This window comes from Pseudochaenichthys georgianus, chromosome 23, assembly GCF_902827115.2.
Source record: "Pseudochaenichthys georgianus chromosome 23, fPseGeo1.2, whole genome shotgun sequence".
Taxonomy (NCBI): domain Eukaryota; kingdom Metazoa; phylum Chordata; class Actinopteri; order Perciformes; family Channichthyidae; genus Pseudochaenichthys; species Pseudochaenichthys georgianus.
In genome coordinates this window covers 10970345-10992404 of record NC_047525.1, presented here as the reverse complement: position 1 = coordinate 10992404, position 22060 = coordinate 10970345, and the positions used below count along the sequence as shown (strand labels likewise).

Genomic DNA, 22060 nt, shown 5'->3' with positions numbered 1-22060 from the left:
GGTTTTTTTATTAAAGCGTACACTTAAAGATCACATTGATATTCTTCACCTGCCCTGTTTAATACTTATAACCAGTATACACCACCACACTATAATGGAGCTGTGAACTAGTTGTTTCCTCAGGCTGAGATGTACTAAAGAGCAACCGAGCCTCATGTTTAAAATAGATGGAGTGCCTTTAAGGTTTAATATATCTCGTGCCTTTTTTCTGTGGATATAGTTTGCCCTGTTGTCAAAAACTGTATTAACCAATTTCTGATGAAATTTTTATTTTTATTTTTGAAATGTTCTCATAGGCAAGCCCTTAACTGAGCACACATTTGAAGACATTTCCAAAACTGGTCGACCAAGAAGGATGAAGAGTGCATTTTTTTTATCATACTATATTTGTTAACTTTGGGCACAGATAGAACTAATGTTCCCATGTGCCCAAAGACTAAATATAGTAAAATATGTCAATACTTTAGAGCAAAGAGAACAAGCATTTCTCCTTACTACATGTTTTACCATTTTGATATGAGACTACAGTATTCTGATTACACTATGATGCTTCTTGTATGAGTTCACAACTTCATTATAATCTGTTAAAAACATTTATCAAATGTATATTTACTTCTTAGAAATGTTACATACGGAAGTGTCCTTTTTTAAATCCTAGTTGTTTGTATTTGTATTGTAGTGCCTCTGTTTGGCCACATGGGGTCATATCATAAGCCAAGTAGTGAAGAACAGAGAATAATGCTTTTATTAGGAATTGGCCCTAATAACTTGATTTGCTCAATGAAAAAAAAAATTGTATATGTACAAATATTTGTATTTCTGATACATTACTATCAAACGTATGTAGGTTGAATAGAAAATCCAATGCTTTCTGGGTAAATTCTCCGTATCTCCACTCGAGGTCAGTATAGACCTGGAATAGACCAGTCTTTTGTTTTCATGGTGTTTGGTTTCATAATTCTTGAACTGACATAAAGTTGTTATTAGGGTTGAAGGTATTTTATAATGCGATGTTGTGAGTTTAAAAACTGGAAATACATTTATATGATCTTGAATCTCTTTTGCAGCTTCTGGAAATTGAAAGACACTTCTATGGGGGTTATTCCCTATCTTTATTCAAGAGCGTGGTATTTAAATTTGAGAGCATACTTTATGTATTTATTTCCCTCAAACTCTGTCCTCGCACTCAAATAGTGCCCTCGCACTCATAGTGCCTGCTTGCACTTAGATTTGCTCTGATTGTGCTCAAACTGTACGCTTGCAGTGCACTCAGATATATTGCTGCTCAGAATTATTCTGTGCGCGCTCGAAACTTTTTCTGCTCTCAGAATTATTCTGTGCGCGCTCGAAACTTTTGTGCAACAATCCTGTCAAAATCCCTCACCAATAGGAGGCCAGGTGTCCTTGCGGGTGCGTTCGCTTTACTTATTACAGCGTCCCGTAAGGGCGGTTACTCTTTGGTTTATAAACTCCCGCCCTCCACGGCTTTATAACATAACATGTACTTCACTTGTTTGATTTACAACTTTTTGGGGGGGGGGGAAAGCACAGTTAGTATATATATATATATATATATATATATATATATACCAGCACCTTACATAATAGCTACGTTCAGTGGCTGAGAGAGACAACTCAGAACAGCCTGAACACTGCTGTGCTCCTCCTGAAGAGACACTGAGGACACTGGAGCTGCACACAACCTTCTTCTTGTTTACTCATTGTTCAAATCAAGTAAAGTATACGTTGAATGCCATATGCAATGACAGCATCCTCCCTGACTTTCAGGTAATCATGGTTAATATTGAAATGATGAGCAACCTTTAAGAGTTGAAATGTTAATCTAAGCTGCACACATGTTAACCCGTGCTCAATGGCCTGACTCTCAGTCCATTATAGCACACACACTGCCCCAGATGTGTCTCCCAAACACACAATCACACACTAATGTTATTAACAGCGGAAATGGATCACATTAGTTGTTTGTCAGCATTTGATGGATTGCTTCACCTCTTCCTCCGACATCTCTAGTGCCCCTTCACTGAATTGCTTTTCATCAACACAGAACATATTGCCGGTAGAATCAACACATCCTCACTCCCAGGTCGGCCTATGTTGACGTTATGTCAAGTCCCCTGTGTCGGCTTTTTCCAACGCAAGGGGGGGGGGCCTTAGCGTCCATTTTCAACGCAAGGGGGGGGCCCTTAGCGTCAATTCTCATTGGATAACGGAGAATTGTACACCCGGAAGTAAGTATTCCCCTTACTGTTGATTGATTTTACAGTGATATCTGCACTACTCATCGACTAAAAAACACCAGATTATCCTTGTTAATTACACAACATTGATTGGTTTAAATTGTGTGCAATGCTTTTGTATTTTTCCCCCTTCGATTCGGAGAAACAAATATTAAAGGATGGCAGAAAACACTACACTACCCAGAATCCCCAGCTATCGTTTGGACTACACCATGTGCTCTGTTTGACAAACCCCGTGATAGTCCTCAAGCTCTGTGATTGGAGAGTGTGCTCCGAGGGTTACGCCGAGCTTCGAACAGCACTTGAAATGGGATGTAACCACGGCAGACTGTCCAAAACTGGATTTGAACGGGTCCACCGCTCAAGATCAGATATACTTTATTGATCCCAAGTTGGAACATTTGCGTTACATCAGCATGTGTAACAGTTAAATATGCAGTGGTGTTTATTTGTAAATCATTTAGTATAATCACACAAATTCTGTGTTTTATATTCAACAATTCTGTGTTCTTTATTTATTGATTGTTCAATACCTGACAAGGCCGGAGATGAAATATCTACATCTTATAAGAGTATAATACATTATGTATAATATCAGTTAAAATAAGTACTTCAACATAGTTAACATTGTTGGAGGTATGCACAAATATTGATAGATGTCTTGTAATGCACTATTGAGGAACCTGCGACCCAAGTTTTTCATTCAATGCATAACTACACCATAGTTGTGTAGGCCATATATGATATGTCAATAAACCTTAGAAAATCTTGAAAGGGATGTGCAAAATAGTCATTATATACAGTCTTTAATGAACTATTAGTAGAATAACGAGTAATGAATATACTTTATAGGGATCCTATTAATATCTAATAATAACAATAATGAAATTCAATAACATGCTTTAACCACTAGGTGTCCCTTTATATCAGCTGTGCACCTTTATGGTGTAAATACAGCCTATCTACCAATTGGATCAAATATAAAAGTCAGCCGAATTAGTGTTGATACTGCAAGGAGACGTATTGTGTGAAAAGAAATGTAAGATGTTGTTTAATGGCTGATATATTTATGATCCACGTCACGTTTTCAGTTCCTCATGTTTGTCTAGAAGTCTTCTCATCAGGGCTCTATAAATGCAGAACTACGGCAGATATGTAATATTTAATGCAGCCGAACCGTGTATTACAATGCCGGTATGTGATGACTTTCAAAGAGAAAAGCAAGCACACTCGGAATAAAGTATTTTATTTTTTTTAAATGTTTTCGGTCTGTTTCCGGTATTTGTTAATGACGATGTGCTCTGAGATGTGAGACTGGAATTGCACAGGGGAAAATAACGTAGGCTATCTTTAGATGCGGATTTTGTTTGCGCTGTGGACCAACACTATACTTGACGGGGAAGGGGGTAGCAATAAAGATAACACCATTAAACAGTTACACAACATAACAGAAATAATATCGATAGCAGCGTCCCTAGCAACCACCTTGGTAACAATGAAAACGTTATGGACGCGATTTCCTGAAGTAATCTTCGTAATAACTAGCAAACTAGCAAAAGATCATGTACATCCACTGCACACATAATCTGAAATAACAACTCATATTTCTCGCATCAAATGACATCAAAACGCATTTTAATGGCCAAACTAACTTTAAAATAGGCATTTTACACCCAGAATAAAACGAAGTTCGGCCATGTTTTTTTTTCTGCAGGGAGAAATTTGAAGATCACCTGGTCAAACAGAGCACATGGTGTAGTCCAAATGATAGCTGGGGATTCTGGGTAGTGTAGTGTCTTCTGCCATCCTTTACTCCGAAAAAACATTTGTTTCTCCGAATCGAAGGGGAAAAATACAAAAGCATTGCACACAATTTAAACCAATCAATCGACAGTAAGGGGAATACTTACTTCCGGGTGTACAATTCTCCGTTATCCAATGAGAATGGACGCTCACAAACGAATGTCGTGCTTCCATGAGCGTGCATAGAAGCATATGGACATCCCGGAAAGCTGATAATGGACGCTAAGGGCCCCCCCCCCTTGCGTTGAAAATGGACGCTAAGGCCCCCCCCCCCCTTCCGTTGGAAAAAGCCGACACAGGGGAATTGACATAACATCAACATAGGCCGTGAGGATGTGTTGGTAGAATAACTGTAGAGACAATGGGTTCATCCTTCAAGAAGACTTCTCTGTTTGGCACTAAAGGGGATCACTAGAGGTTGCCTCACTTTCAGCTGGCAGCAACCTTATGCTTTCATCTGAAGTGAGACAAGAAAAGTAGATCCCGCTGTATCACTTTCACCTCATTTGCACTGCTTCACCTGAGAAGCTATGTTGACAAAACAGGAGAAGTATTTTCCCATGCTGTTATTTAACCAGATTGTCTGAGAGCAGGCAAAAGAATCAACTCATTTGGGCGCAGCACAGACTCTACAAAGTGCATTCATGCTGTGTAAACATAAAACACAGTAATCAGTATTACATGTTTCAAATGTGGCCCAATACCTCCATGGAACACAAACATTTTAGGTTCAACAAGTTGTTGCACAGCAATGATTACCTGCAGAAGAGGCTGTGGGTGGGCCTGTTGGTGTGGCATATTTGTATTTGTTTAAAGAGAGAGATTGTCCTCTTAAAGCAAATCCTGTCACGGCCACTTTGAGGTTCATGGTTCAAAGCAATCACATGCAAGCAACCTGTTCTACCATCTGCAGAGGTCTTCACTGCTGTAAGGATAATTATTCTGTCGATTATATTCTGTTCAGATAGAGTTAACTCTATGCCTTTCAGCTGAGTGCATTGCAATTATGACTTCGTTATTAGAGCTGTAAGATAATGGCACCAACTGGAGTTGTAAGTGTCCTTCAGGCAACAGGCTGGATGTAATAACCGTATAGTGATGCCTGGTACTTCAAAACATTAATTATGCATCAGTGCTTTGCAATGGGGAAGGGAAAATGATCTGTCTTGCATGTTTTTTATGTCGATGTCAATAAGGGGTATGTCCTCCTGACACGTTTAGCTGCAACATGAACAAAGGGTGAGAGCGATCAATGGACAATCATTTTATATTTGGAGATAAATTGTGAATCGTTTCCAATCATATAGACACTTAAAGTGTGTCAAATCATTAATTGAGCATGCATAATGTAAACTTGTTGTTTTGCTTTATGAACTAAAAAAACAGTTTGAAAGTGTTCCTTATTTTGTTAGCATAGGCTCTTAATTTCCTATTATCAATGTCATGCATTCTTCAAGTTTTTGCATGATAATTCTAGCCTTTTAAAAGAAAATGTATTGTCAAAACTACATTATGTTTGTTTTGCAATATCAACATGTAAACGTTATGTTTCGGTAATAATACATATATGTGTTGTGTGTGTGGAAAATACCAGATTTTTTATTGTGATAATTCGTGGTTAAATCGCTTTTAAACGAATACTATATCTATACGCTACGATCATTTCTCAGATTTTGAATGAGATTTTGGCGTGACGTTCGGTCTGCACTCGACTGAACGGCGTGTGTATACCGACGGGAAGAGGGGAGGGCCCACGCGCGGGCTGAAGTTCTCTCCCCACGCAGTATCTCTCTCTGTGTGGCAGTCTGTCTACCTGCTGCGGACCCAGACAGACAGACAGGCAGGCAGGCAGTCCGGAGCCGTGGAGTTATCCCAGCAGCCAGAGCCCAGGGGCGGCCGGTTGGAGGAGGCAGAGAGTCCGCAGCAACACTCAGCCTCTTTGACAGCCGTCGGAGGAAGGAGCCACCTGCACCAACACATGTCTACGGTAAACAAATATGTTATTTCTTTTATTTAATGTGTTCAGGATGTAAATATGTATTTTGGGAAGCAGAGGGGTGTCGTGGTACGCCGCTGCCGGAGCGTCTTTCTGTGGTTTTGTCGGCTGTGTGATAGGAGCCGTGGGAGTGGGCATCTCCACACCGGGGCTGGAAACATCTCCCAGCACATACCGCTGGTAAAAAAGTGTTTTTGCTTTTTTATTATTCGTTTGTTTCAGTCTTAAGGTGTGAGTTGAGTAGGGGGTTGGCACGAGGCTGTGCAGCCGCTTCTAATAGCAGGATGGCGGGCGGCTCAGCTCGCGCTGCTGTCAGCGTTCAGCAGCTGCAAGCAATATAACAGCCGTTATAATTTACTCTGACAAAACAGGAAGTACGCGCTTTGACCTTCAAAATAAGATCAGGAGAAATAATACATATCAAATAAATATTAGATTAACAACTGAACAATATTGTAGATGCTTTTAGCTTAACCAGTTGCAGTATTAAATTGGTAAAACAAAACGTTATTTCTGATAAAAATGCCCTCACAATTGAATTGACCCATACTCATCTCCACCTTGCCCAAAAAGAGGCCTTAAAAGCAAAGGTGGATTCATGCCAAGTTAGTTTTCCTGGTTTTTACAACATATCAGCCTTGTTTCACATTATGGACATTAGTAGTTTACGACACTGTTGTACTAGATATTCCCCCGAAGTAGCAGTATTCTTATACCACATAAACGAAAAAAGTGTTCTATTTCATATTCATAGTGTATTGGGTTTTAACTTTAATGAGTTGTTGGTGAACATATTTCGTAGCTGATAGCTTAAATTGCGAGCAAATGTATAGTCTGTGCTTCCCGCTTCTCAAATGTTAAGACTTGCTGCTTTAAACTGCGTTACATAATGGGTAGAATTAATGTAAATATCTTGATGTGGGTCATCCTGGCCTCTGAATCCCAATACGTGTTGTTTGAACGTATTTTTCTAATGAATAAATATCAACAATTGGCAATGGTTGCATAACTAATAATGGAACTCTGTCCTTCCCTCACTTTTTGATTTTATTTTGAAAAGTTTTACCGGAAACTAAATGGTAACAATATATCTTGTTTTGACTATGGAATGGAGCGTGTTGGCACGGATTTGTAAGCATGTTCATTCTGCTTCAATGTTTCATAACTGTCACGGTGATGAATAAGACAGGGAGCCCCCGTGGACGTTCCTCCTGCATGTGTGTGGTTTGAATCCCCTCCCTGCTGATAGAAAAGCCATGCTGACTCATGTTCATGAGAGCATTTTGCAACTGGGCAGCAGCTTGTGTTCATTCACATTGTTCATGTTTTTCCTGTTCTGAGACTACATCAGATAACAGATCCCAATTATAAAAGCAATTTCCTTACAGAGAAGATGTGTGTTGTTGCATAATGGTTTGTACTTTAGGCCACAAATGGACTTGTTTTGACTGGACACACATCTTGAAACAGAGTGATACCTCTCATCAGTGCTGGAACCATCTCTCTAACGTTATCACAGTTATATTTTAGACTTTCAGACAAGAAAATAAACTTTACAGACTACTACATCTTCTATACCAATTCATTTGTTGTATTCTGTAAGCACAATTCCACTCATAGGGTGAGACAAGTGACTTTCTCAATCAGAATCACCAACAGATCTCTAATTATCATCACGACATGGCCAACATTTTGTTCTCAGATAAGTGTGCACGCACGCACGTTCGTGAATGTGTGCTCGTTTATGTATTTGTTGTGGCCAGCAAGCATTTTAATCTCAACCTTAATTCCTTTCTGGTTTCTAAAGTTGCAAACGTGGCTTCTAAGGAAGTTCATTGTTGACATTGTTGGATTTCATTACAAAAAACGTCTGTCTTATCCTCCGGGTTTATGACATCCTCTCATCTTCATATTCTTTCACAACCCTCTGCTGCATATGTGTGCTTGCTTTATTTCCTGTCTCCTTTCTCTTCATACATTTTTAAACACCAAATAGATGTGTTTCCGCTCTTTCCAGTCATCTTCCCTGCATTTCCATGTACCACGGAGAGTGATAGTACGCTCAGCACTGATGGGAGAGGAGCTATTTTATTTTGACTTGCCTCTCCTCAGTTTCATGAGAAGCTGTGATGTGGTTTGGGGACCGCAGTGCGCTTCCTATTCAGCAGATAAACAGCCGCTGCAAGGATGATATAAATATCTTTTTATAGTGTCAGTTTTGGAGGGAAACACATATTGAGTACTGCCACCTTTCATCAATGTTTTTCATTCTACCCCATTCAACTCGATTTCTCTGAAGAACTGTATAAACAACTTGGATTGATTTCCTCCCTCAGGGCAATTCTTTGGAGGCCGAAACATACATCACAACAGTTATTGTGCATTAAAAGGAAGTGAGCTTGCAGCTAACACTTGGTCAAATGACCGTGGTGAAACGTCGTGAGCTAAAAGTCTCTGTTACTTCTATGGTCAAGAGCCAATGTTTCTATCAAGAAATGCAGTATAAGGAGTACTGTGATTAGTATGACGTTGAACTTAGGGCCATGTGGGTAGACAAATATATATTACCTAGATTGGTTGATGGGGTAAATATCCTGGGAAAAATAATAAAAATGTCCCCAGATTACAGTCGTAATATTATAAGGAAAAACTTGGATATTATCTGAGATAAAATGTGTATATTTACACATTTATCTTGTATTTTATTTATCTAAAACACTACAGCAAGTTATGCAAAACATGTATCTTTAATCGAACATATATTGTATACTGTAATTGTTTAGTGAATTGGCTACAGAAACACAGGTAGGGTGAAGGCTCAATTCACATGGGTCAGCTTGCAATACACCTCTCCGTCTGCGGTCCCTGTTAGGCCTCCTGGCTGTTACTACCCAGTCGGGGGTATTCTGATGAAGTGAATGAAATAAATTGTCAATGGAGATTGAAACAGAAGCAAGGAGCCAATGTAAACTTGTAAAGAATATGATGTGTTCCTCAGCGATTCAGCTACAACAAATCATGCCCTTCAAAAGTTTGTATTGACACTCACTGCTCCACCAGAACAGTTCACTTACTACTTGTTATAATATTCTACACTATAGCCTGTTTAACCTTGTGTACTAGTAGCTTTTGTGGAGGAAGTAAATTATCTTGCAAGTGATGAGCTGGTAGGTGTTGCAACATCACTTTCCTGGTTACAGGAATCTGTTGTTGAGTGGAAGAGAAACATGATACTACAGGTGTGGCCGCGCTCTGAAGATTACACATTTAAAAGAAGTAATGCTACCCAACACGAGGATAATCCTCCCTCGGCCTCAGGGCTGCAATTTGTATCCACTCGTGTCTAAACAAACTTGAATACTTGAAGGTTTACTGTATGAGAGAGGGGATTAACCTGATGAGTAACCACCCAGGAGAGGAGAGCAATGTGATGATACGACCAGTTTGGGGTGGCGTTAAACATCTGCTCCCTGTGTATGTGGTGGTTGTTAACACATTCTGCAAACATAAATCAAACTGTATCCCTCCATTGAAGACTTCCCTTTTTGTTATGTGAGAAATGTCATTACAATTTGCAGATCTTAGTCAAGAGGTGACCTAATAGCGCCATGAAGTGATGTCTTGTGTTCCCTAATGTGATGTTTTGTTGTTCCTGCAACAACCGAGGCGTTTTCAGGATGTCTATCCAAGTGTGTCCCAATGTTGTGAACACAAAGTCTCAAGAACGCCTCGAGTGAATTCATTTCATTTTGGCTCAAACTTCCACTACAACTCAAGGATGAACTGATCAGTATTTGTTGGGACAAGGTTGAACTCTCAAACTCCCTCTCTTTACAATCTGTGTGTCCTTTAAGTCACAGCTCAAGGTCCTTTTCTTTAAAGGAATGGCCTCTGGGGATCATTTGGAGTGATGTTTGTCTTGGACTCCATTAGTGATGTCTGGCAGGGGGGCCCAGCCCGGCTGTGTGTATCTGGGATGATGAGTTTTGGATGAAGTCCAGCCCTCCTCTGTAGGGTCAGTGTGGCCGTCAGCCAGGGCTCTGCACAGCCTCCTCTTTAACCCTGACAGTCTTTGCTTTCCCCGGGACCTGAGCATACACACATAGCAGGGTGTTAGACAAACAGAGAGGAGAGGGAAGGAGCTTTTGATCATGGCATCCTCTACGCAGACAACACAATGAAGTATAGGCCGCACAGATAGAGGAGATAAAGTCAGCCACTCCCCAGGCTTCCTTCAAGGGAACCATGAAGCCTTTTGTTAAAGGCAGGTTAAAGGCCTTTTCAACAAAGCGCTTAGTACGTTTACTGTCTACAGTTGACTTTATTCTACTGTATTTACTCTGCAGGCCAAGGCCATTACATTTCGCTTTAGTTTAGTGCTCAAACAATTAGTGGGAAATGATATGGTCTCCACCAACCACTGGAAACTGCCTGGCCCTTTAAAAAAAGAATGTGCTCTGTGGAAGTGAACTGAAGATCCAGCTGATACATGTATGGCTCTGTGGGTGTGTTACTTTGAGCCTAACATATGGTCATTTGATCCATTGTTTTTATACAAATATTAAAGAGTGGCTTTAAGACATTTGTCGAGCAAAAATACCAAACATTATCAATTACACTCATCATATGGGAGGATTTTCTCCGTGTCTCTGTTTTATGTCATTTTAAATTAAAACAAGGGTTTTAGACTGGAACTCAAACCAAACGAGCACTATTGTGTTACTATTATTTTGTGAAATGATGGTATGACATACTCTTGATGGATTAGTTGGCATTTAGTAATCATTACTTGAATAAACACGTGGGTTTGCTATCCTGGCTCCAAAATGTTGGAATGAGCTCCCCATTGAAATCAGGACGGCAGAAAGCTTACACATCTTCCGGCGCAGACTAAAAACTCATCTCTTTCGACCCCACTTCGAGCGATAGAACTATTAACAAAGAATTACTAACAAAGCACTCATATACTAGTGACTAAGTACTTATATACTAACAAAGGACTGGCCTATCCAAAGCCAGTTGAGTAGCACTTGAAATGTTTTGGCTCTATAAGCCTGATGTACTTATATGATTCTGTTTTCTTCTAGTTTGTGTCTTCTTGGTCGAACGCACTTATTGTAAGTCGCTTTGGATAAAAGCGTCAGCTAAATGCAATGTAATGTAAATGATGAGTCTGTGCAACGATAAGACACTTTTAGTTACCTCATTATTGCTATTTCCAAAGTAATCACGTTAGCGTAGATGCATCTTGCCACGTGACGGGCCACATTGACCCAATGAAACGTTTCCATTTGACCTCAGTTTCAGACCACATTACTCACTGTGGCAGCAAGGTACGGCTCTAATTTGCCCCTGCGAGACCACCTCCTCACTTCCATCTGAGGAAGAGAGCAGCCTTGCTTTTAATCGTGTCTTCTAGCCTTGTACCCAGCAGAGAGCCAAAGCTGATTGCATCGCCTTTCCTTTAAGCCAACCCAAACACACTTTTGCATCAACAACAACCTTGTCCTCCCGGCACCTGGAAGAAACAGCAAATTGGCAACAACAGCAATGTTTTTAAAGGTGTGTCATGTCCTTTAGAGAGAGGTTTGTCTGCTTCAGATGCTATCACAGCTTACTGGAATGAGCAGTATGTTTCCTGGTGTCACTTTTCGACAACAAAGAATTATGTTTCTGCTCTGAAACCTGTTGCATAATGCATACATCCTAATCCTTCCAAAGCAGCGGGAAATCTGACTTGTTTGTGTGGTGTTCATGCCTCTAGTGTTCAAATCCATCCTTGTGTTTTCCACCTCGCCTCTAATCTGCATATTGGACTGATGGATGCATAAGATACTCGAACAGCACATCAAATGACTCGATAGCTCCCGTCTCATTAATTCTAAACCTCTCTGGCGCAGCACAAGGTGACATAATGGAGAATGGCTGTGCATGTAGAGTAGTGCATTACTCTTAGTGTTGCGTGCTCGCTGTAATCTTTGCACAGGATACTTGATTAACTGGCTTGGTCACAGATATTGGTTTCCACGCAAGCGAGCCAGTTGTTGTTTAAAGGCAAGGACGAAGAATGGCTTACAAGATTCTGTGTGGCAGCTGTACAATACCGCTCTTAGTGTCACAATATTAATAAAAAATGTTTTTAAGTATATCCCGGATATATTATGACATGAGCTGCAGGATAAGTGACAGGGCAGCTGTGGCATTTGCCCCGGCCTGTTTCTCTGTTAACTGAAACTTCCTCACCAACTACGGCCCGTTCCCATCATCCCGCATGTCTGCGAGTGTGTCAGGCTGCTGAGAGCGAGGGCTCTTTGGCAGCTGCTGCGCTAATGGCTGTTTCAAATAGGTCATAAAAGAAAACTGGGCTTTCTGTGGCTAGGGCTTTCACGGGGTATTCTTGTCAAGAATTACAAACCCACGCCTCAAATTGAAGTGAATCAAATCAAAGACTGTGTCCTAATTCAGGGATTCAGACCATGATGACCACAAGTTCATCCAGCACTGGGAGTACCATTGCCAATCTGGGTCTGAGCCAGGCGTAAACTCACACAACAGCAGCTGTCCCTCCTCCGTCAGACATAATGTAGACAAGGCCCTGATGCACACACACACGGAAACATAAGCTCCCTCACAAACAGCTTTCATACAGGATGGAACCTGGCTTATGGTGTATTAAAAAAGAAAGACACCGCTTAAATCCTTGAAGCCCAAAGCTAATATAATGAATTCTAAAGATTGGCCTTTAGCTGCCTGGGAAAGGATGAAGTGGAAGAGAAGACCTGCTGGTTTGTGTGCAGTAATGCATTCTGGGATAAGAGCTCTTAAAAGTGCTGGGCAATTACGTGGGTTTGTGTAAAGGGCAATGTCACAACCTCACATACTGGAGCGGGGGGGTTAAGCTGAAGGATGCTGGGAAATGTGTTTTTAAAGCGGTGTACATGTTTAGCAAAAATAGTTGTTTAGAGTTAAGAAATGATCACGGGCACATGTATTTGCCCCATAAAACACCATCAAGGGGGAAAGGAAATTGATTGTGTTTGTAATTGCAAGGTGCCGGTCACAGCAAACAATCAATTTGAGTAGTTTGATCACAATCTGCACTTTATTAGTTATATATGAAGTCACTCGGCTCCCTTTTTTACATGAGCTAATATACCTAATTCATCTAATCTCATATTCAGGCCATCACCCGACCCCAGACTCGCTCATTTCCGCTCTTATCTTATCCACAGTTCCTTCCTGAAACAGGAGACTTGGATGATCCTCATGCTTAAATGCACCCCAGTTTTGGCATGAGCAACAACCCAATATATTCCTGTAACTGAAGCTGGTGCTGATGCTCCGCCTCCTGTAACGACACGCTGTAATGTTGGTTTTGCAAGACCAATCTCTCCCTCCTCCTGGCTTGAGTTTCCCAGTTGGCACTTGTCTTTTAGTTTTCGATGTCTCCATGTTGGCACGGGGATGTAAAAACGCCTGCCCAAAGTTGTAGAACTCAGCTACTCAGGGACATGATGAAATAAGGCCAGAGTGCTGCGGAGTTGTTTTCTTACGCCTTCAGCATCTCCAAACTTTACTTTGAAAAGGACCCTGTGGCTTTGGACATGACTCAGTACTTTGTCAAGATGGCATCATAACCTGAAAAGCTGGTCCCTGGAGGTTTCAGCGCGCGTCCTTGCTAACCAGTACTTTGACATTTTTTCTTTCAAGTCTTAAAACAGACTGTAAAAAGCATGCTTATCTTATTCATCATCACTGACAACACAACAAGGTTAATAATGAAACACATTGTCTGAGCTTTATTCTGCTCGTCCTTCACGACGTATATGATTGAAGAGGACAGGATCCGGGAATTATAAAAACTATCAGGCAGCCAGTAGGGCTTTGTATTGTTAAGAAATGACAGGACAAGTACCTTTCAACCCTTAAGGTGATACAGATACCAACAGAATACTTAGTTGAATACCATTTATTTAACTTTATTCCTATTTTTTCATGTTAATGAAAGTATTCAGTTGCATAGATGCAAGAACACTTCTCATCCCCATCCATAGAACAGACTGTGCATGTTGTAGCTGCTGCAGTAGTGGGCTAATCACATGTCACATTAAAACAATGAATCCTTACAGTGATTGGCTGCGGAAAAAAACAAACAAATAGTCCTACTTTTTAAAATGTTGGTACAAAAAGGATTGGTTGCAGGTATCCATTGACTGGAGAATTGTAGAAAGGTGCTACTTGGTTACCTTTACCTTGCCTCGGTAAACATTTTTAATACAAATAAACAGACAAACTGTACTTCGGGACATAATAGCCTCTCTCAGAAGAATGTATACGTGTGTGTATTCAAATGCCATAACTCTGGGATGTGCGCGTCCATTCCAACACTTTTCCAGCTGCAGGAACATTTCCATTGTCAGGCGTTAATCCGTAGTGACTTTCAGCCCCCCGCTCTCGTCCTTGGGCACACAGGGACTCTGTGTAGCACAAAGCAGGAATGTCAGGGGCCTCCGTCAGCAAAAGACCTTGATCGACCTTCTTAATTCAGTGTCTCTGCATACAGAGTAGTAGATCTGCAGATATTACCTCGTCTGTAAATTATATATAGGAACTTGTATGAATGTAAATCTCAGTTGACTTTGCTTTCAGCCTGAAAGCCTTAGTTTGTGTGAGGCATCGTTTCCACTGCAAACCAGAGGAAGACATACACACACGTCTTTTTTTGTCTGTTTAAGGGAGTGTAATTCAATATTGCGAGCGCAGAGGGCAGAATGAAAGGAAAGCAAGTAAACACAAGATTGTTTTGTTATCTGGGCCGCGGCTGGCTCGAAGGGTATTGATTTCTGTTTTCTGTCTTTGGGCAGACATGCCGGGAATCTGCAGCTCGGAGAGAGAGAATCAAACAAGCAGACTTGAAGGGAAAAACTCATCTTTGGTACAAATCACAAGCTCCACTGAGTCACTAAAAGTGCTGATCCAGCATCAGCCTTTGACTAAATGTTGTGCTATTCTTGCCAAGTGCAAACGTGTTATAGGCAGTGGCGCCAGCAGGGGGGGCCATGGCCACCCTGATATATTTGTTGGCCCCCCCACTGGCCCCCCCCACCACACACACCGCCTCGCCAGTCATGTATGCATAGTAGTTTATCTGATATTTAACAACAAATACACAGCCAGCGAGTCGCTTGATTTGAGCTTCCAACGCTCATACTGCAGCCCCTCCCTCTCCCTCTGCTACCATGGTAACACTGTGAGACTCGGCGAACCACTCTGATACTCGCGCGCACCACTCTGATACTTGCGCTCACCACACTGAGATTCGCACAGACAGCAGCAGGTTGCAGCAAAACGTTTCTTTCTACTGACTTTTCTACTGACTTGACAAAAATCCACCAGACTTCTAGAAGGTAAGTCGTATACGTTAGTTGCCTTTTAAGCCCCACAACACTTTAGGCTTTAGTGTGTTAGCTTTAGTTAGCAACAAACGGAGATATGCTTACCTTTAGCTGTTATTCTGATCAAAATGTGTGTTCAATGGCATTAAAACGAGAAATGCTGGAAGACCTGGAAAACGGGCTCGGGGCTCAGTAAAGGCTGGCTTGACTTCAGGTATAATTCGTCTGAAAACACACTTTGGCGGCTATCCTATTTAGGGTTAGTTTAGCTTGCTAAGCTAACGTTAGCTGATGTCGGTATGCTGGGGTGGTGTAATGCGTAGGCTACTATTAATCACTGCTGTGTGTAATGTCAATTTGCAGAAAATGAAAGTCAACAGACATCTCTTCTTATTTTACGAAGAAGATGAGTAAAGGAGAGACAGAGCTGGCAGGGGAGCAGCAGCATAGGGCTAGTGAGGAGATGGCCATACATGCTAGAAAGTACACGTGAAACTCTGTTTTGTAAAAGTGAAACTAAAACCTAAGTACACTTTTATTAATGTGATTGTGACCTTTTTAATCATTTAAGTCTTCTACACACTTTAGGTCTGCAGCTCCTTCAAAATGAAACGAGAATCTATGCAGTTTTTCCTCTTCTGTGTTCTGAGGTTATGAGCCGACCATTAGTCAAGTTTGTTTTCATAATGTTCTGTATGCTAATTTAAAAAAAGGGTAACCAGTTTGTTTATAAAGTATAAATATACATTTTCAAAACAAATGGAATACAAGCTATATGTATTACTCTCACCACAGTGGCCTAATCTAAAAAAAATAGAATGCCTCGTCACCTATTTTCTGTCTAATACTAAAAGGTGGTGTTTTGTATCATTTGTAATGTTTTGAATTAGCTATAAAGGTCAATAATAGATGGTGTTTTTGTGTTCAATCACAGTATGTATTTACCATACCCCATGTGTTTTTGGGTTCTGTTGAAATAAAATAGTCATGTTTTAAAACTTGATTTAATAATGTCATGTCAATCATCTTTGATCCCAGTGTGACACAAACAGCTTTGTTCAGTCTAAAACTATTTATAACCTAGAGACATAATATAACTGAAGAACATGTTGTGTTGCTGTTGTGTGTTGTATGTGTTGAGAATGCTGAACATTTTGTGCCTTACAATAAAGGAACTTGTTTAAATTAAGCTGTATTTGTCTTTTTAAAAAGGAAAGAACAACTAGCATAAAAAACAAAACAATAAATCACCAACACATACATAACACAAAACAAGGTTCTTTTAAATGTTGTTTGAAGTCAAATGTTAACTATCCGTATTATATTCACTTCAGATGAATAGTATCAGAAAATGTAAAATAAGAAACCAAAGTATATCAGTAGGTGATTCTCTTTGCCATTGTTTTCATCTAGTCTATACTTTTACAACAATTACATTCTTGGTTTTGGTGGGCCACCCCAAGATTTTCAGTGGCTCCATTTGGCCACCCCTATGAAACATTTCTGGAGGCGCCACTGGTTATAGGTAGCACTTATCAGCACTTTCTTTGACATGCTGGTTAGCAGATGTTGGACAGGACTTGACGTGCTCAGAGACAGGAAGCTGTCATCGTGCCTTCAAGAAGCGTGTGTTTGTGCATCATTGTCATGGTTGTGAGCTTTTAGCCCACACATCCAACACAACGCTTTGATCAGAGAGACCCATATCTGCAGCATGCCTTACAGAGGACAACAGCAGAAGTCACATGACGGCTCAGATTGATGTCAGTTATTGCCTAAAGAAAGAAATGTCTTAGAAAATCACTTTCTCCTTATGTTAAAAGCCTCAAACTGTATCCTACAATTGTATTTTCTGGCCTAGATTTGATGAGATGAACCTTCTCTCCTGTCTGAAACACAGTCTGAATTAGCGGCATGTTATCGACTGTGATAAACCAGCAGCCATACTTGTTTATTCTTCAGTTGCACATCTACGCAGGGCTTTCCTGGAGCCATAGTCCCGCCATAATAAACATCCAACGTCTCGTTTTTCTCAAACGGCTATAAACGCCTGCTGTTATATTGTTGTCTCTGTGGGTTTGACTGTAAATATTTGGCAGCACAATATAGCTACCAAACAGAAGCACAGAACTGCAACAAATTCACACTAAGTATGTCCTTCTCTTGTATGTTTGAAGCCATATTGTTACAGATAAACTGTGCCGCTTCTTACTCTTGATAATCCATGGAACACTAACTCGTCCATTATGACTTTCTATGTTTTCTTTTTCCATAATGGCTTTCACTGTTTTTCAAGCAAAAATGTCAACATGTGTTTGTTTCAGCTTCCTAAATGTAATGTTTTTTTTCTTTTGCATGTTGTACATTTAAAGGTGGGGTAGGTAATTTTGTAGAAACCAGCTCGAGTGCGCTAGAATTTGAAAATACACAGCCGGAAGAAATCTGTCACTTCCTTACAGAGCCCCTCCTCCAATACACGAACGCGCACATGACCAATGAGGGCACGAGATAAGTCTGTGCACAGATGGAAGGCTGACAGGCAGGTAGGCCATCCAGTTATTTTAGCCGGGCAGGCTAAAATGATTGGTCGTGCTTTTTACAGTACTACGGCTTCCACAGATGACATTTTTTTATGGATTTTTTGTCAAAGCACTTAAGATATTCATTGCTATCGGGATGTTAAGAGCATTCCATGGTATATAACAAAAAGTGTATCTCGAGCCGGTTTCTCAAACGTACCTACCCCACCTTTAAGTAAATTGAATATTTGTATAGTTTATAGTTGAACTTTGTACAAAAATAACTTTACAAAGTGTCTCATTTAACTCTGGGAAACTGGAACAGACCTTTGTCTTATGATTTTGAAAACATCAAACAATTATTTTGTCCATCTATCAAACAATTGAGCAGATTAAGTGATAAAGAAAATACTCTTTAGTTGCAGCACTAGTTTGCAGCGCTCAATGCTTTTGCATTGAGCGCTGAAAGTAACTAAAACATATCTGGCAAACCTGAGCACATAAAACAAAGCTTTCACCCAGGAAAATACTACATTGTTAGTAGAAGCCATCTTTTGTTGTATACTGTATGAAGGTTAATTGACAATTTGACCCACAAATGATCCAAATCTCAACATTCAGGAATTGCTGAAAATGGGTTAGGGTTAGGGTCACTAAAAAACCAGCAGTGGATTCTGACTTTGCTCATGATTTTTATTTAGCTAGTCAGTCCATTACACTCCTACCATTATCATAGCAGTTGATCCAATTAAGGTGTCATGGAACAGTGGCGCCGGATTCATTTCAGAAGTGGGGGGGGGGCAAATAGTGCGTGTGTATGTGACATACTTGCCAACCCTCCCGATTTTCGCGGGAAACTGCCGTTTTCCTCCCGGGGTCATATTTATCCCGCATTTCTCTTGATTTCTGACTAAATCTGATTTGTTTCATTCTAACATAACGCACCAAATGTTACTGTTTCCACTCGGACTTCAATACAGCTACACCATTGTTTGGTTTCCATGGTAACGTGTCTCTTTAGTAGTGCGAGCAAATTAAAGTCTGAGAGGGTGTTAAGGCAACACATCCTCACTCCCAGGTCGGCCTATATTGACGTTATGTCAAGTCCCCTGCCGGCTTTTTCCAACGCAAGGGGGGGGGCCTTAGCGTCCATTTTCAACGCAAGGGGGGGGGGCCTTAGCGTCCATTTTCAGCTTTCCGGGATGTCCATGTGCTTCTATGGACGCTCATGGAAGCACGGCATTCGTTTGTGTCGACTGCCCTTAAAGGCAATGTGAGCGTCCATTCTCATTGGATAGCATGGCCGAACTTCGTTTTATTCTGGGTGTAAAATGCCTATTTTAAAGTTAGTTTGGCCATTAAAATGCGTTTTGATGTAATTTGATGCGAGAAATATGAGTTGTTATTTCAGATTATGTGTGCAGTGGATGTACATGATCTTTAGTTTGCTAGTTATTACGAAGATTACTTCAGGAAATTGCGTCCAATGTTTTCATTGTTACCAAGGTGGTTGCTAGGGACGCTGCTATCGATATTATTTATGTTATGTTGTGTAACTGTTTAATGGTGTTATCTTTATTGCTACCCCCTTCCCCGTCAATGTATAGTGTTGGTCCACAGCGCAAACATATTAGTTTAACAAAATCCGCATCTAAAGATACGTTATTTCCCCTTGTGCAATTCCAGTCTCACATCTCAGAGCACATCGTCATTAACAAATACCGGAAACAGACCGAAAACATTTAAAAAAAAAAAAATAATACCTTATTCCGAGTGTGCTTGCTTTTCTCTTTGAAAGTCATCACATAACGGCATTGTAGTACACGGTTCGGCTGCATTAAATATTACATATCTGCCGTAGTTCTGTATTTATAGCCCTGATGAGAAGACAAACATGAGGAACTGAAAACGTGACGTGGATCATAAATATATCAGCCATTAAACAACATCTTACATTTCTTTTCACACAATACGTCTCCTTGCCGTATCAACACTAATTCGGCTCACTTTTATATTTGATCCAATTGGTAGATAGGCTGTATTTACACCATAAAGGTGCACAGATGATATAAAGGGACACCTAGTGGTTAAAGCATGTTATTGAATTTCATTATTTTTATTATTAGATATTAATAGGATCCCTATAAAGTATATTCATTACTCGTTATTCTCTACTAATAGTTAATTAAAGACTGTATATAATGACTATTTTGCACATCCCGTTCAAGATTTCAAGATGTTCTAAGGTTTATTGACATATCATATAGGCCTAACACAACTATGGTGTAGTTCTGCATTGAATGAAAAACTTGGGTCGCAGGTTCCTCAACAGTGCATTACAAGACATCTATCAATATGTGTGCATACCTCCAGCAATGTTAACTATGTTGAAGCACTTATTTTAACTGATATTATACATAATGTATTATACTCTTATGATGTATGCAGATATTTCATCTCCGGCCTTGTCAGGTATTGAACAATCAATAAATAAAGAACACAGAATTGTTAAATATAAAACACAGAATTTGTGTGATTATACTAAATTATTTTCAAATAAACACCACTGCATATTTAACTGTTACACATGCTGATGTAACGCAAATGTTCCAACTTGGGATCAATAAAGTATATCTTATCTTAAGCTGATCGATGGCTACTGCCATATTTGCAAAATGTGCCTCTGAACCTTGACAAGTGCATGTTTCAGGCTTATCAATTAATGTAATGTAATGTTATCACAGGGGTCACACACATAAGACCAGCTGTTAAATAAAGCTCTTCTGACCTTAGCTGGCGTGTGGGTATATATATTAATACTGCCCATTATGGGCACCAGCAATTTTCACCCATTTATTAATTATATGTTTTAAATGTGAGTGTTTCCTGTCCCCTAAACCTCCAGGGATGTACACAGTTTAATACTGGCAACTTCTTATTATGGGAAATACGAAAACGTCTTTTAAAACTACAACTCCCAGTAGAGACGTGCCATAGATAGAGAACATGTTGCGAAACAGAATAGCCAGCATGTGTAGTTCTGGGGAGGGGGGGGGGACGCGGTGGACCCGTTCAAATCCAGTTTTGAACAGTCTGCCGTGGTTCCATCCCATTTCAAGTGCTGTTCGAGGCTCGGTAACCCTCGGAGCACACTCTCCAATCACAGAGCTTGAGGACTATCACGGGGTTTGTCAAACAGAGCACATGGTGTCCAAATGATAGCTGGGGATTCTGGGTAGTGTAGTGTCTTCATTGCCTTTAAGGGCAGTTGACACAAACGAATGCCGTGCTTCCATGAGCGTCCATAGAAGCACATGGACATCCCGGAAAGCTGAAAATGGACGCTAAGGGCCCCCCCCTTGCGTTGAAAATGGACGTTAAGGCCCCCCCCCTTGCGTTGAAAATGGACGCTAAGGCCCCCCCCCCTTGCGTTGGAAAAAGCCGGCAGGGGACTTGACATAACGTCAACATAGGCCGACCTGGGAGTGAGGATGTGTTGGTTAAGGAGGAAGATAGTCAGAGAAAACAGAACAAGAATGGACAACTCGACTCTCTGCTCACTCCTTTCCTGTAAATGAGACTATACAGACCAGCCCACACATATAACAGTTGCTCATTCTATCTCTTCTTTTTTCCTACGCTCTTGTTTGACAAGCTGAATGTTGACTAGTGTTTGACTTAAGTAAGCTCTGTGAAATGTTCCAGTTATTAACTCGGTATTTACAAAGTTGTCATCTCCACATTTGGAGAAAGTTACAAACCGTTTGACAGCAGCAAATCTGCATATTTCACAGAAGGCTCGTTTAGTGGTTTTGCAAATAATTAACATGTTTTTGTACCATTCTGCATTGAAGTAGGCTACCTTTCTCTTCGCCCAAATAAGCTTTTATTTGCCCGTCACAATGTCCCGACAACAAACCTCCATGCAGTCGGAACCAGCCTGTTTCGGTTCAACGATGCCGGCGGCGGCGGTTTTGACAGTCTCAGCGGCCGCAGAGCTGCTGCTTTTGGGTTCATCTGGCTGCGCTGGTTCTATGGTTGAAGGACAAGGCTCCGGATGTCAGGGATGTGACATTCAAGTTGTTGAAT

General features: G+C 40.6%; 1 protein-coding gene across 4 annotated transcripts in view; it reads left to right on the top strand.

Moving 5' to 3' along the window:
- Nucleotides 1-5818: 5818 nt before the first annotated feature.
- Nucleotides 5819-22060, top strand: part of LOC117439014 (fatty acyl-CoA reductase 1) — a 51647-nt gene continuing 35405 nt past the window's right edge. Inside the window, exon 1 of one of the 4 annotated variants that reach the window (XM_034074693.2) lies at nt 5819-6048. In XM_034074693.2, coding sequence (XP_033930584.1) covers nt 6040-6048 — 9 coding nt within the window. In that variant the 5' untranslated portion in view covers nt 5819-6039. Of the gene's footprint in view, nt 6049-15275; nt 15300-15346; nt 15465-22060 lie in introns of those variants that run through there. The other 3 variants (XM_034074692.2, XM_071201746.1, XM_034074694.2) reach the window with 3 other exon arrangements.